This window comes from Triticum urartu, chromosome 6 (genome assembly GCF_003073215.2).
Source record: "Triticum urartu cultivar G1812 chromosome 6, Tu2.1, whole genome shotgun sequence".
Classification (NCBI taxonomy): Eukaryota; Viridiplantae; Streptophyta; class Magnoliopsida; order Poales; family Poaceae; genus Triticum; species Triticum urartu.
The window spans coordinates 512,129,002-512,144,036 of record NC_053027.1 but is presented as its reverse complement, the minus strand read 5'-3'; the positions used below and the strand labels follow the sequence as shown (position 1 = coordinate 512,144,036).

General features: G+C 46.2%; 2 protein-coding genes across 2 annotated transcripts; one reads left to right on the top strand and one right to left on the bottom strand.

The window, feature by feature from the left end:
* The first annotated feature begins 276 nt into the window (after positions 1 to 276).
* On the top strand, positions 277 to 1,253 carry LOC125514681. Its single transcript, XM_048680021.1, has one exon. It carries the CDS (start codon positions 453 to 455, stop codon positions 921 to 923), a length of 471 nt encoding a protein of 156 aa, XP_048535978.1. The 5' UTR covers positions 277 to 452; the 3' UTR covers positions 924 to 1,253.
* A 563-nt stretch (positions 1,254 to 1,816) lies between these two features.
* LOC125514680 (presequence protease 1, chloroplastic/mitochondrial-like) lies at positions 1,817 to 12,279 on the bottom strand. Its single transcript, XM_048680020.1, has 19 exons — positions 11,769 to 12,279; positions 11,328 to 11,508; positions 10,994 to 11,168; positions 10,768 to 10,900; positions 10,590 to 10,660; positions 9,932 to 10,015; positions 9,618 to 9,708; positions 8,972 to 9,492; positions 8,721 to 8,885; positions 8,421 to 8,639; positions 4,730 to 4,857; positions 4,418 to 4,607; positions 4,190 to 4,273; positions 4,013 to 4,110; positions 3,491 to 3,755; positions 3,219 to 3,381; positions 2,917 to 3,097; positions 2,471 to 2,542; positions 1,817 to 2,359 (listed from the first exon to the last, which is right to left on the bottom strand). The coding sequence occupies exons 1-19, from the start codon at positions 12,064 to 12,066 to the stop codon at positions 2,218 to 2,220; spliced, it is 3,261 nt and encodes a 1,086-aa protein (XP_048535977.1). The 5' UTR covers positions 12,067 to 12,279; the 3' UTR covers positions 1,817 to 2,217.
* Positions 12,280 to 15,035: the final 2,756 nt, after the last annotated feature.

Genomic DNA, 15,035 nt, shown 5'->3' with positions numbered 1-15,035 from the left:
ATGGCAGGCCAACTCTCATGGACGGATCCTGCTACAGTATGTGAAGGATTTGGGCCTCATGCCTAATGTCCTAATCTAGATCTGCCACGGTCGACTCTGATAGGGGAAGGACAACAATAACACGTCAGCGGCCCGCGCTGGTGGCGGTAGTGTCAATGGCTGGTTCATGGACATCAAATAATCTTCTTCTCAGAAAAAAGAGACTATATTTTAGTATTAGATACATCCGTATCTAGACAAATGACAAGAATTTTGGGACGGGGGGAATATAATTTTATTATGTTTATTAGAATGTTTTGTACGTATTTTTTAGGCTTGGCCACACATCAGGCACCACAACGCAGTACTATTTTTTAGACTCGAGCTACCTACCTCCCCCCTCATCCCTCTTCCTCCTCGCTAGTCGCCACTACCACTACCCATCAATTCCAATCCGCACCGCGGCTGCAGACATGTCGGGCAGCGCCGGCGGCGGGCGGCGGGGCTGGAGCCCGTTCGACGCGATCCGGAGCTTCCCTTCGAATCCCGAGTCCCTCATGTCCCAGATCGACGCCGCCATCGCCTCCACGGAGTACGCCCGCGCCTGCGCCCTCCTCGACCCCGCCCCCGCCTCCACCTCCTCGCGGCCTCCGCGCGGCAAGGGAGAGAAGGAGGAGGAGGCGTCGCCCGCGGCGCGGGCGCCTCCTCCCTCTGCCGCCGCCTGCCACGACGCGCGGGTCGCGGACGAGGCGTACCGCGCGGCGTGCGCGGCGCTCGGGGCCGGGCGGCCGGACGCGGCCGTGCGGTCGCTGCGGGCGGCGCTGGCCAGCTGCCCGCCGGAGAACGCCGCGGCGGTCGCCAAGGTGAGGTCGATGCTGGCCATCGCGTCCGCGCAGCTGCACAGGCAGCAGCACCAGGCTCAGCAGCAGAGCGGCAGGAAATGAGACGATATGTGCAGGCTCAGCAGAGCACCAGGCTCAGCAGAGCAGCAGAACAGGCTCAGCAGCAGAGCGGCCTGTTCGTCTCAGCAGGATTGGTTTCTCCTCGAATTCGTTCCCTGTTGTATGTCACACATGTAACTTGTTTCCTAAAATTCGATCATTGTTGTCACTAACTGGGAGAAGTAATTATTAGCGCTATAGTAAACCATAGCTGCCTGGAGAGTTATACTAGTGAAGATAAGATAAATGATCAGACGCTTTTGTAAGTTTATTATTGCCTTGATGGCTGTCTTCGGAGGCAGGAATTTTACAATTCAGGGCCTCTTTGATTCACAGGATTTTGAAAATGTAGGAATAGGAAAAGTATAGGACTGCAGTGGCATGTTAACTTGAATCCTATAGGATTAGCAAAGAGTTTTGATGCCACATGAAAAACAAAGAAATTATAAAAAAAGGTTGGAGTTGATGTTAGATTTCCTATGAAATGTAGTACAAAAGGTTTCATAAGATAAATTTCTATGGAATCCAATCCTATGAATCAAAGGGCCAACATAGGAAAAATTCTTAAGAATTTCAATCCTTCAAAAATCCTAAAGAATTCCTTTGAATCAAAGGAGCCCTCAATTCTTGCAGAAATCAGGAGATGTTAAATCGGTCGGTTGTTAATAGCAATCCCACTTAATTAGCGCTCAGTTTTAGAAAAGGCCCACGAGAGGTGCATAGGACCCACCGTACTCATCCAACAACTGTGATGCTTCTAATCTTACGGTCGAGAAGGTCTGATAAGGATCAGTAGTGTTCCCTAGCGGTTCCCAGAGAGTAGTGTGATCCCTAGCATTTCTAGAGAAAGTAGTGTGATCCCTAGCATTTCCAGGGATTTATGTTCAGAAAGGACCTTGATCAACCCAGCTGCGAAAACATTTATATCTTTGGTATAACAAGTTACAGAATATTCAGCTAAATTTTGAGCAGGTTCTCATCAGCTCTTAATCTCCTATCAGCAACTTGGTGTACAACCGGCTTGTTTGAGCACTGATTGCAGAGGGGGAAAGGCAGCAATGGAACTCTGTTTAACTATTGTGCTTCGCTCAACACCCTCAACTAATTATTTCCCCTAAAAATGGGCGCGAAAAATAAACAACCGTAACCGGGCTACAGACAAGGTGATCAGTGCTCTCGCCACGCAAACTCATGTTACAGCGCCAGACCATTCTTCATCAGTGAAGCAAAACGCTGAAGAACCTCTGCTCGGCGCAGGCCCCCGACTGAACCCTGCCTGGGTGGGAATGGAGAGGCCTCACAGGCACTTTTTGATGTCTGAAAATAACGACTTCTCTTTGTTTGCTGCCTCGACGTCATCAGGCGATGCTACGGCCACCACAACCCCATTGTCATTGATCATTTCGACAGCATCGGCAAACTCCTTGAAATCCTTCACGCTGCCACACAAGAAACAACATGATAAGAGATTTTGCACAAAAACGTATACCTGGGACGATTCTGTAAAGTGTGCTCAAGGAATGTGCAATTTAGACCATAGAAATATCTACCTGGTTGCGAGTATCTCTTCGCGCCTTTGCTGGCGTTCCTCCTCAGTGATTCCCAACAAATACCGCATCAGACTGAAAACAGCAAAATCCAATTTATTACTCTATGTATTCCTTCATGGCCTATGATATTATATGCATGCATATTTTTGTCTTGTTTATGTATGTGTTTGCAACCATGATCCAAGTCAAGATTTAACTTGGTTGCAAACAATACTAAGAAAGGGTGGGTTATCTCCAACAAAGAACAATCAATACGCAAGGACATGCATAACAAATGTTCTAGGTTGGGTATCAACACCGATATTCTTATAAAAGAATCTTTGTGGGCACAATTTCAAGCAATATGGACCAGCAATAAGCCACTGGTTTTCATAAGCCCATATCCACATCATCGAATGGGGGTTGGTTATTGTGCACTATGCAAAATAGAGAGGATGATTATGTACCTGCTGTAACCTTTAGCATCTGGTAGCTGGTAGGAATCAACATCCCCTATGGTTCCAATAATAGCTTTTGTGAGAGCATCATCATCTACCTCTAGTTCTCTGAGGAACTTTGCAGTCCCATCATAGACATCTAGTGTTTTCAGCAAGTTCGGATCACGGTATGACAAATAGGAAAAGACCCCTGCAAAAGCCAAAAGGAGACAAAATATTTACGATAATGTAGAGCCAGCACAGAGTGTGTAAGGTACTTAACTATTGGCATGAATGTAAGTGGGGCAAGAACAGGTATAAGATCAAAGTACCTGAATGAGTGTCAAAATCACAAAACCCTCCATATGCGCCACCACTAACTCGAACGCGGTCCCATAACCATGTGTTGCTTATGTGCTTGGATATGACATAGGCACTTCCATTAAGCTGGTATCCACTTTGGTATAGGTTTCCAGCTTTTCCAACATAATTAACCTTCAGGCAACAGATAAATTGAGGATCATTCAGTATGTCAAAGAGGGAATAATCATCTTCCAATAGCTGCTCAAAGCTAATGTCAGAGAACCAGACAAATTATCCTTACCTGTGTAGGGATAACAATGGCTTCATTAACAGAAGGCAGTCGAGAGAGCCATGGATCACTTCCCAGGGATGGGGCACTTGGCAGTGCATCAAGAAATTTGGCAATATGTTGACCAGATTTTTCAAGATTTTTTGAGTCGCTGGTTATGTTTATCAAGCAACCTTCCTTAGAAAATAGAGACTTCCTCATTTCCTCGAGTGATGCAGATATTCTGTCCCAATCTTGATCAATCCTCGTCTCCAGGTCTCGTAAATACTCAAGATAACTGGCAATGGCAACAAATAAATCAACATGTGAAATCTAAAACAGAATGCCATGTGGATCAAAATAATAGCTAATGGTGGGTTGCTAAGACCACAATGAAGCATATTAATATTAAGCAACCAAGACTGAGTATCAAAAGCGCAAACTATGGTACACTACATGTAGTCATGTAAGTATGCTCACAAGGCCATAATCATTTCAATAACCAGCTGACTTAACAATCTGCAAATGGAGTGTATATAACATAAAGAATCTTACCTAACACCACCCATTTGTTCTGAAATCCATCCAGCTGCATTTAACTTGGCATCCATTCTGGCAGCTGCTATACCGTGGCCACTACCCCTCAATCGATTCTGTGTCAGAGAAATCATTAGACAACAAAATGCATGCATGCGTATAGTAATATGAATCACAAATATACTAGTTTTGTACCTCCATTCTTGCTTTACTTTGGGAAACAAACTGCTTGAACCTCTGTTGTTCTGTGAACTGAACATCTTGAAGAAGACAGTTCATCTGCAAGAACAGAACAAGGATTTATTTTCATGATGCAGATGTAAGATCAGTAACTGGGATGAGCATTAAACAGATTAAGCATGTCCTCCACCCTGTCATTGCCTTTGGTAGTATGATCTACACAGACAAAGATCATAAACATACCAGGTGAAACAAATCTTCTACTCGCGTTGACATTGCTTTTCCCCGAACGACAATACGAGTAAGAGGATCATCTGTTCCCTTTATTGAAGATGTTAATGGGTAAACTGATATGCCTCCAGTTTTTCTCCCAATCAACTGATTAAGCTGCACGAAGTCCATGTCTTTCGTGCCCATCTCCAGTAAGGATTGGCTAGAATGAACATCCAATTAGTTGAAATACCAAGTAGTATATTTTCAGAGAGAACAGCAAAATATATTCAGCATTTCATGGTAAATAGAAATAATGTATTGATCGGACTTCGGGGATCTCACCAGAACAAAGGCAACAGTTGTAGATGTTCTTTCTTCATAGAACCCATATCAAATACAACTTCGGAGTAAACTACATCATTGGTGAAGAGATCATGTTGCAAGACCTTGACACCGTTTATCTCCCCCACCTAAATACACAATTCCAGAAATGAAGATTATACTATTTCAACTGATAAAGCAATAAAGTAAAGAGATGGTAGAAACAGGCCTCCTCGGGAAACAAAATGGTAACGCAACCTCCTAATAAATAGTTCATGCATCCAACATCGTCAAACCATCCTCTCTACTTTTTGAAAGGAACTTCTCTATATACTAATGCCTAGTTCGGCTGAACTCCAGATTGAATTCTAGGATATAGAAATTGAGTATAATCCTGAAAGATTTAGAATCTTAGATTGATAACTTTGAACTTTGGCCTACAAATGGCAGAACATGTAGCTTCTGACCTATTTACAGGACAGAATCTGTAACATCAGTTGTCTTGTTCAGTTAGGCAATCAATGAGCATGTATGGTAAGGAGGCTATTTGCTAGTCTCTAGTTAGCTTTTGCTGTGGTGACAAATTATTGTTTATGGAAGTTACCTAGGCTGAACAAAGGACATTTTGTGTCAACACAGAGTCAAATTTCCATTTGGTAGGATCAAGTACTCTACCAGGTCTAGGGCGTAGGTGGTAAGGGAAGGATGGAGGGAGACGTGGTGAGGATCGGGCGCGCCGGCGGCAGGGCGCCGTCGCGGCTAGGAGAAGGGCGGTGGCTAGGGCTGTTGGCGGCTAGGGTTCCGGCTCCTCAGGGAGCCGGGCAATAGGAGATAATATTCTTCTTATTGCTTGCCTTCAAAAAGAGCCTTACAACCTATATTTATATCCTAGATAACTTGTAGAAGAATCAACCTAAGATAACTTGCCTAAGATAACTTGCCTAATCTGAAAATAAAAACTAAGATAACTTGCGGGCCTAAGCCGGCCGGCCATAACACTTCTCCCCGCCTGCACAAACAGCTCGTCCTCGAGCTGTAAGGTGGGGAAGCGCTTGCTTGAACTCTTCGAGGTAATCAACCAGCGTCAAACACCTTCTCGACATCTGGGGCGGCCAGGTCAGCGGCGACGGCGTCCTCCGGAATGTAGTCTGCCACCTCCAGGTAGAAGAGTCGCGGGCAGGCGTGGCCGGGCTTGTAGGGTTCGTCGCAGTTGAAGCACAACCCTTGGCGGCGACGCTCGAGTATCTCAGCTGGGGTGAGCCGGCGGAACGGGCGCCCCGCGGTCGCGGCGAGGGGTGCCGCAGAAGCCTGCACAGGCCGACCCTGCGCGGAATCCGGTCCGGGTAGCGACCCAGCAGTCTGGGACGGTGATTCCTGCTGGATGGCCACCGCGCGGCGCTCGAACGCGCAGGCGTAATACATGGCCGACTGGAGATCCTGGGGTCCCCGAAGCTCCACGCCCACGCGGATATGGTCCGGTAGACCGCCCACAAATAACTCGGCGCGCTGAGTGGCGGAGACGCCCGGCGCGTGGCACGCCAGGGCCTGGAAGCGGTCGGCGTAGTCCTGCACCGTGGATGTGAAAGGTAAGCGGCCGAGGGCCGCCAGTCGGCTCCCGCGGATAGGAGGCCCGAACCGGAGGAGACAGAGCTCCCGGAAGCGCTCCCATGGTGGCATGCCGCCCTCGTCCTGCTCGAGGGCGTAGTACCAGGTCTGCGCTGCGCCTCGAAGATGATAGGACGCGAGCCAGGTGCGATCCGAAGCGAGCGTCCGCTGCCCTCGAAAGAACTGCTCGCACTGGTTGAGCCAGTTGAGGGGGTCCTCCGTGCCCTCGTAGGTGGCGAAGTCCAGTTTGGCGAAGCGAGGGGGTGTCGGCCCGCCGTGCCCGGGGGCGGCCGTAGTCGCCGCCAGCGCGTATGCTGGGTTGGGAAGCGCCGGGGCGTAGTTCGCCGAGCTGGAGGGGTGATCAAACCGCAGGGAGGGCGTCGGGTGTTCCGGCGCCGTGGAGTAGACCGGCCCCGAAGACGAGCCGGTCGCCCAAGCGGGGATCGGCGATGGCGACGGTGGAAACTGCACCTGGTGCAGGGGCCGACCCGTAGCCCTAGGCGCGGGTGGTGGTACTGTCGATGGCGGCGGCGCCTGGTGGAGCTGCACCGGCGCCTGCGGCGTGGGGGCCGGCGGTGACGCCAGAAGAAGCTGTTGGGTCTGACCCTGCTCCGAGGCGCCGGTGCCCAGGTTAGGGCTGGGCGGGGCCGGTGGAGGACCCTGCTCCGAGGCCGCTGGAAGGTAGGGCGCGACGGAGGACGGCGCGGCCGGCGCGGTCCAAGTGGGCCACTGCGGCCCCGTGGTGGCGAGAAGTGGCGGGGCTGCCGGCGCGATCTGCGGCGGCCACTGCGCCCAAGGCGGCGGTGCGGCCGCTGGGGCGGGGAGCGCCGGGTAGCCTCCGGTGATGGCCCCCGGTGCCGAGTACCATGGAAGCGCCTGCTGACCTGCGGCCATGGCTGGATGGAGTCCGGTGATGGCCCCCGGTGCCGAGTACCACGGAAGCGCCTGCTGATCCGCGGCCATGGCTGGATGGAGTGGTGGGGGCGGCCCGTACGGACCTGCCAGGTAGAGGCGGATCCCTTGAACCGCGGTGACGAGGTCGTTGAGGACACCCGCCATGGCCTCCGGCGTGAACTGTTGCGGCTGCGGGGGAGGTGATGGCGGCGGCGAGTGTTGGACGAGGGCCTGTGGCTGCCCTTGGCCCGGCGTGGTGCCGGGTGCCGTTAGGACCGGCGCTGAGAGCGACGCAGTGGTGCCCGCCGAGAGCGAGGCCGTGATGCCCGGCGCAGAGGCGGCGGTGGTGGAGGAGTTGGCGGGCAGCGGTGGTGGTGGCGGTGGAATTGGCGGAGACATGGTCGAAACCCGGTTACCTGATACCAAATTGGTAGGATCAAGTACTCTACCAGGTCTAGGGCGTAGGTGGTAAGGGAAGGATGGAGGGAGACGTGGTGAGGATCGGGCGCGCCGGCGGCAGGGCGCCGTCGCGGCTAGGAGAAGGGCGGTGGCTAGGGCTGTTGGCGGCTAGGGTTCCGGCTCCTCAGGGAGCCGGGCAATAGTAGATAATATTCTTCTTATTGCTTGCCTTCAAAAAGAGCCTTACAACCTATATTTATATCCTAGATAACTTGTAGAAGAATCAACCTAAGATAACTTGCCTAAGATAACTTGCCTAATCTGAAAATAAAAACTAAGATAACTTGCGGGCCTAAGCCGGCCGGCCATAACACCATTTTTCTGCAAGCAAGGTTTGGGAGAGGAGGAAGGAGGCTGACAGACCACATCACCGTGTCACCACATATCAACTCTATCAGCCACTACTAGTAGTTACATATATTACAGTGCAATCAAGTTCTGAACAGTAATCTTAACTCTTCCAAATGCTAGATTATTTGAGGGGGAAACATCATATCACCCAAATCAGTAGCTAAAGAACAAAGCACCTTGCTAAGTAATGCAGAGACAGAAAATTTTCACTGAACTTTGACCTCTGTGAGCAGGCCTCTGGTTTCTTTCCCAATCAGGATCTGGAAAACTAAGAACTGATACGGTCCGACTTCATATTGAAGTAGAATTCATATTTACTATAGCACAACTTGACCGAGAATTTTTAGCCAACCTAGCCTAGTACTTTCAGCCGATGTAAGGATATTGTGAGTCAAAAAATTACCTCTATTGGTACATGAATAGGCTTTTTAGGGATATCTTGTAGCGACAGGCTAGGAACAGCTTTCAGAGCTTCTGGAGGATCTGGAGTCTCTTGTTTGTCCTTCAGCTCCTTTGTAGCACGTGCCAACTCTGCAAGATCCTCCTGAGTCATGCTAGACTTTACTTGTTTTAAAATTTCTTTCTCAGCGGCTTCATCACGTGAAGCTTTCTCTGGATCAGGCTGCACAACAAATTATTGTTAGAGGTAACAACAAAAGGCTCATTTCATACAGAACTCTTAGGTGGAAGGTTCTCTATAGACCTGCATTTCAACTGTGACACGATGCACATTGTTTAAAATATATTTTTCGATGAGCGGGGAGAATACTGCTTTGGATCCCTTCTCTGCAATGCGTGCTTTGAGTTGCTGCAATGGCTGTTCATATTTCAGAGGCTCGAAAGGGTCCATATCATATATCCATTTTCCCTGCAATTGTTGTGAAGTTGAAGAAAATATTAATATGCCCAAACATATGTGTCTGTTTCTTTTTTTACATATCACGAATTTCATACCATTGAACGAAGCATTAGTGACAACCCTCGAGGAAATGATCCCGTGTTATTCTCCCTGAGAGAGAATTCGATCGTGTTCATAGATGCTTCCACTGCTTCTGGTGCAAATCCCTCCTCTGCCAAATTCTTCAAAATTTGCATAACCAGCTCTTCAACTTTCTCAATGTTATCCTCAGATACACCTTTCAAGCCTATACTGAATTGGGGTTGAAGAAGCTCATCCTCAACACCACCTCCCACAATAGCCTCTCCTAAACCACTTTCAAGAAGAATTCTTCTAAGTGGTGAAGCGGGAGTGCCCAGCAACAGGTGATCCAGGAAACCAAGTGCAAGCTCTGTCTCTACGTCCAGTGGCTCCTCTGACAACAGCCAGTTGGTGCAAACCATATATTTCTTTTTCAAATCACCTTCTTGGCCAGCAGGATACTTCTCTGCAATCCTCACTGGCTCTTTGAAAAGTTTCTGAGGCATAACCTTTGATTCATTACGAGCAGGGCTGGCTTCAAACAGGTCAAGGTATTCTACAGAAGGGAGGCAAGACAAGAAAAAAAACAATGGTGTCAAAAAAAGAAAAAGAAAATACAGCCAAAGGCTCAAAAAACAACCCTGTAAATAAGCACGACTAACTACTATATGGACACATTACCACTTAGAATTCGTAGTCGCTCTTTTGTGTCATCATCACCGTAGAACCAGATCCTAGCATTGCTCGGATGGTAAAACTTACTGTGGAACTCCTGAACATATGATATCAAAAGGTTGGGATTCAAAATTTGAAGAAAATAATTAACCAATGTTAGCTTATTGGTGCACTACTATAGAAAAATGGACTCGATGGTCCTAGAAGCATTCCTCTTTTACTTTCCAGTAAAAAATCACTGAAACTTATAGTTTTCTAGAGGAGCAAAATGACAAACTAAGTATCATTTCATGAAAATAGAAAATTAGAACCGAGGAAACCTTGAATTCTTCAAAAGTAAGCTTTGGGATATCATTTGGGTCCCCACCACTATCCACACCATACGTGTTATCAGGAGAAAGTGCCTGTAGAAAGCTCAAATATGTTAGGTACTCTTGTAGCAACTGCATCTAAAATAATGATATGAGAAACTGGCAAAAAGAACTGGGATCTGATGAGAACAGCGCAAAGGGATATTCACCACTGGGACTATTAACACAAACTAATAAACAAGGAAGCATCAACTACAGAAGTATAGACTAGAGACAGTTGAAACTACAACTTGCTAATGTACAGGTGGAACTGCAACAGCAATCAGAAAAGCAGAATGAATGCAGGTGGAAATGCAACAGCCTGGACCCGCATGTCAGTTCTTAGATAAGCAGCTCCTCATAAAAAAGGCGTGCAGTTTGTCAAGCAGCAAAGCCTGAATTTAGTCCTAACTGATAAAACTATACAGGGATTGACCAAATCCGATCAACTATACGGTGAAACAATCATTGGAATAAATGTGTTGAAAAGATTCTGAACACATTAGAATAAACAGCACGGTGATTCTAACGCAGTATCATTCCAAGGATGATAAAAGTAACACATAAGCAAACTCTCCTACTGAATAGAAGTCACAGACTGAAAAACAGAATCGAACAAATCGCTAACCTGTTGAGACACACGGCCCATTATGTTATCAGGTTGAGAGTAGACTCCTTTCATCTCGTTGAAGACAACACCTACAGTCAAATGTTAAAGCATTGCATTCAGGGACTTTTGAGGAATGAGCAGACCTAGCTCACATCCGAATGTATTTGCTTCGCTAAAATAGCCTGAGTAATCAAACCTTTGTAGGATATCTCTTCTTCGGGGCTGTTAAGCTCATAATGCCAACCTTCCTGTTGAAATGTTTGGAAGTCCTCAACACACTTAGGGAAAAATACAGCATCAAGGTATACATCAACCAAGTTATAGAAATCCTGCAAAACAACAACAGAAATTATGATAATGCTACAAAAGGTGGTGCTGAATAAAGGCTGGAGCAAATCAGTGACTAATAGAATAGGTGTCACCTTGGTGTTTGTTGATGCAACTGGATAACACGTCCGATCCGGATAGGTGAACGCATTCAGGAAAGTATGCAGACTACCCTTTAAGAGCTCAACAAATGGCTCTTTCAAAGGGTACTTTCTTGATCCACAGAGAACACTATGCTCAAGAATGTGAGGTATGCCAGTCGAATTTTTCCTGGTAATAAATGAAACTTATTCAGAAACCACATAACAGCTTGCATGCAATGCTATGCTGTTTACATCTTTCCTATCTGTGAATAAGTTTCCCTGCTTTGCTTTTTGCATGATAATATAACATCAATGACACCACGAGGCAAGGACTAGATGCACTTACGGAGGGGTACGGAATACAATGCCGAACACTTTATTCTCATCATCGTTTGCCACGGACATCACTTCTGCGCCTGTCTTCTTGTGCTTGTAGAGAACAGCAGCTGATTTGCACTCGTCTATGACTTGTTCAGATACCTTTTCGAAGCCTAGCTTTGCCGCATACTCATGGACATCATCGGTGTCTGCTTACGGAATAATGAAAAAAGGTCATGCGCTGGCACATTCATTCTCGAGCTACAACTTTTTATCATATTCCCAACAGAGGTTACTTGAATAACAAGCAGTGTATCTCCAGCTATCCCATAACAAATAAACGAGCAGAGCAGCATACAGATGCAGAGATCCGAGACTCAACGCAATGCAACCTAGACGCTACTAGAGACATGGAAACTGCAGGTAAAACAGTCCATAAGCAGATAGACGGGTTGGGGCAAAAGCTCACCACTGGGCACAGGGGAGGGCGAGGTGGAGACGGCGGGGACGGAGAGGCGCCTCGCGAAGCCGGGCGCGGTGAGCGGCCAGTACCGCCCCGCGGCGTGCAGGTGCAGCGGCGCGGCCGCGGCCAGGAGGCAGGACGAGCCGCCGCGCGACGAGGAGGAGCAGGACGACGCCGCCGACGAGGAGGAGGTCAACCGGCGACGCGGCGCGGAGGAGGAGGCGGCGGGCACGAGGGGCCTGGGCCTGCCGCAGCGCTGGAGGAGGCGGCGGCCGGAGGTGCGGAGCAGCGCCACCCGCTCCATGGCGTGGGTGTCCAGCTTGCCGTCGGCTCTGGCTGGGATTTGCTTCTGCCTGTGGTGGGGTGGATTGGGGGAGGGGGCAGGGCCGCACAAGGCAGACGTGGCGGCGTGCGTGCGTGCGTGGTAGCTCGGCTCGATTCGATCGATGGATGCGGCTAGGCTCTCCCTGCTGCTGGGCTTTTTCTCTGGGGTTTTGCCTGCTTGCTTGGGCTGGAAGAAGAAGGGAGGCGAGGAGGAAAATCCTTGGTTTTTTTAGCTCTGGATCGATTTTCGACGGGGGAAAAATCGTGTGGTTGGGAGGGCGTGGGGTGTGTGAGAGTGAGCTATGGTGCACCCGTTTGAAGTTTTGGCGTTTTACGGACGTGTTTGTAGCGTGTACACTGGAGAAGTCTGGAGCTTTGCAACTCTTGGTTGAATTCTCGTTGTAATGTGTCCATTCGATATCTAGTCCAGTCTCGACTCTGTAGATGCTAGACTACAAAACTCAAGTTTCCTGGTCTAAACACAATTGGCGCTCACACGCGCCTAAAGCGGGCCACAAGGAAACTTAATTTTGAAAAAAAAAAATATAACAAAATTGGAAAATGATCGGGGATTTTTAAAAATGTGAAATTGGAAAAATACAAGTAAAAAGTGAATTTGAAAAGGTTCATGAATTCAAAAATGTTCACTAATTTGGAAAAAGGCCATAAATTTGAAAATTGTTCATTAATTGGAGAAAGTGTATGGACTTGAAAAAAGTTCACAAATTTCAGAAAAATGATCTTAATTTTAAAAATATAAAGAATAAAAAAATTCTGATTTTTAAAATAATTAGGCATTTTTTGATATATTTGAAAAACCCCGCATTTGAATAATATTCACCAATTCAAAAGGTTCACCAATTTAAAAAAAATCTCTAATTTAGAAAAGGAGAAAAATAAAAACAAGGGAAAACGAAAAAGAAAAAAAACGCAAACATAAAACGACAAATGGCATAAGAAAGGAAAAATCAGTTCAAAAGCTTCTAGAAGCTTCATAAAACCTGAAGTGTGCCACAAATTATGTTATGGTGCCATTACAGCCATACTAGCGATATAAGATGGGACGACCCATTTGTGTAGGATGGGTGTCCCGGAGCAACTAATCAATGGTTACCCCTTGCGGGGCTTTATTTTTATGTACGCGTTTTTAGGTTTTAGATGGGTTGTTTTCGGGGGATTTTCAGTTTCTGCCTGGTTTTCCCTAGGTTTTTGATGAAAAAATGGGGAAAAATGCGCGAAAAAGCACAAATTTACTTCTGTGAGAGGCATCGGAAATTGAAAAAATGTGTTTTATTTTACTTTTGGAGAACATATTTGCTTCTCCTGGAGGCACATGTTTGCTTTCCTGAGAGGCACGGGAAAGGAAAAAAACATGTTTTCTATTATTATTATTTTCAATGAGAGGCACATATTTGCTTCTCATGGACGCAGAGTTGTGCTTCTCAGAAAAGGAAAAAAACTATTATTATTTTGCTTTTGTGAGAGGCATATATTTGCTTCTCGTGGAGGCACGTATTTTCTTCCCCGAGAGACACAGTTGTACCTCTCGCAAAGGGAAAATATGTTTTTTTGCTTCTGCAAGAGGCGCAGATTTGCTTCCGCGAGAGGCGTAGTTGTGCCTCTCGGAAAGGAGAAAATGTAGGAAAAAATATGCTACCGGCTCCGGTTTTTTCTTTTAGTTTTTTTCCATGAGAAAAAAGGTTCGTCGAAACCTATTAACATGAGATGTAGTTTTGAAGCCCAACGCGAGAAATCCAATGATAAAAATAGTTCCGGATTTGAACGCATGGTTTAAAAGATAAAATATTTTGAATAAACGAATCTATGAGAAAAAAAAAGCTCCTAGTTGCGGCAAGTGGCGTAAATGCAGCATTTTGGCGGTGCGCGCCACTTGGTGAAAACACCAAGAAATGGTTTGGGAAAAGTATGAAAATCACTTTGGGTCGAACTTTTGGATACATTGAGCCTATTGTGGAATGACTGCCTGACTTGCCTGTCTCATTACGGCCCACTAGAAGGCGGATTGATCTTCTGTCTCATCCTGATGCCATACATCCCTGAGATGAAATTTGCTCTCGCCTCAAGAAAAATAACTTTGGGACGGACTATTTTTTTCTTTTTTATTTATTTTTTATTTTTAAAAATACATGCTAACTTTTTTAACACGCATTGAATATTTTCAGTGTACAAATTGAACATTTTTCTAAAATGTCACAAACATTTTTTGTATGTTATGAACATTTTTTTACAATTCAGGCACATTCGTTTTAAATGAAACAAAACATACTTGTAAACGTATCAACATTTTTTTTAAAATTACATGATTTTTATATGATTTCATAAACATTTTTAAAACAATGTCATGCAAAAAATAATTAAATGTCTGAACATCTTTAGATGTCACGGATATTATTTTGAATGGTACAAAGATTTAAAAAAAGCGCAAACAAAGTTTTTACATAACATTGATAAATATTATGTGAGCTAAAGATAAATTAATTAAATTTTGAAATATAAACAAAAGTAGAAAACGATGAAATAGAAAAAAATATGCATTTTGCTTGCCGCTCTTTTTTTTTCTTTTGTCAAAGCTCGTTGCTTGTCAATGAAAGGAGGCGTGCATGTTTGATCGATGTTGGTCTTGCCTTGGTAAGACTGTCTTATCATAAGGTTGCCACGTAATGTATAAGTGGCAGCAAAAAATGGTATACGATGAGATATCTTTTAGTGTCATATCTGGTAACTAGATATCCCTAGATATGTGATTATAGTATTGTTTCTAGGAGATCGTCTCTTAAACGGGCTATATCTAGAAGGACGAATCGGGAGCAATACCTTGATAGAATCAGACATCAACTTTGAAGTGGAGGCAGTGCAACACGCAGAAGATCATGTGGGCTCTGATGTGGCTATTGTGCTTGAATATAAGGAGCAAGCCCTAGACTTCGC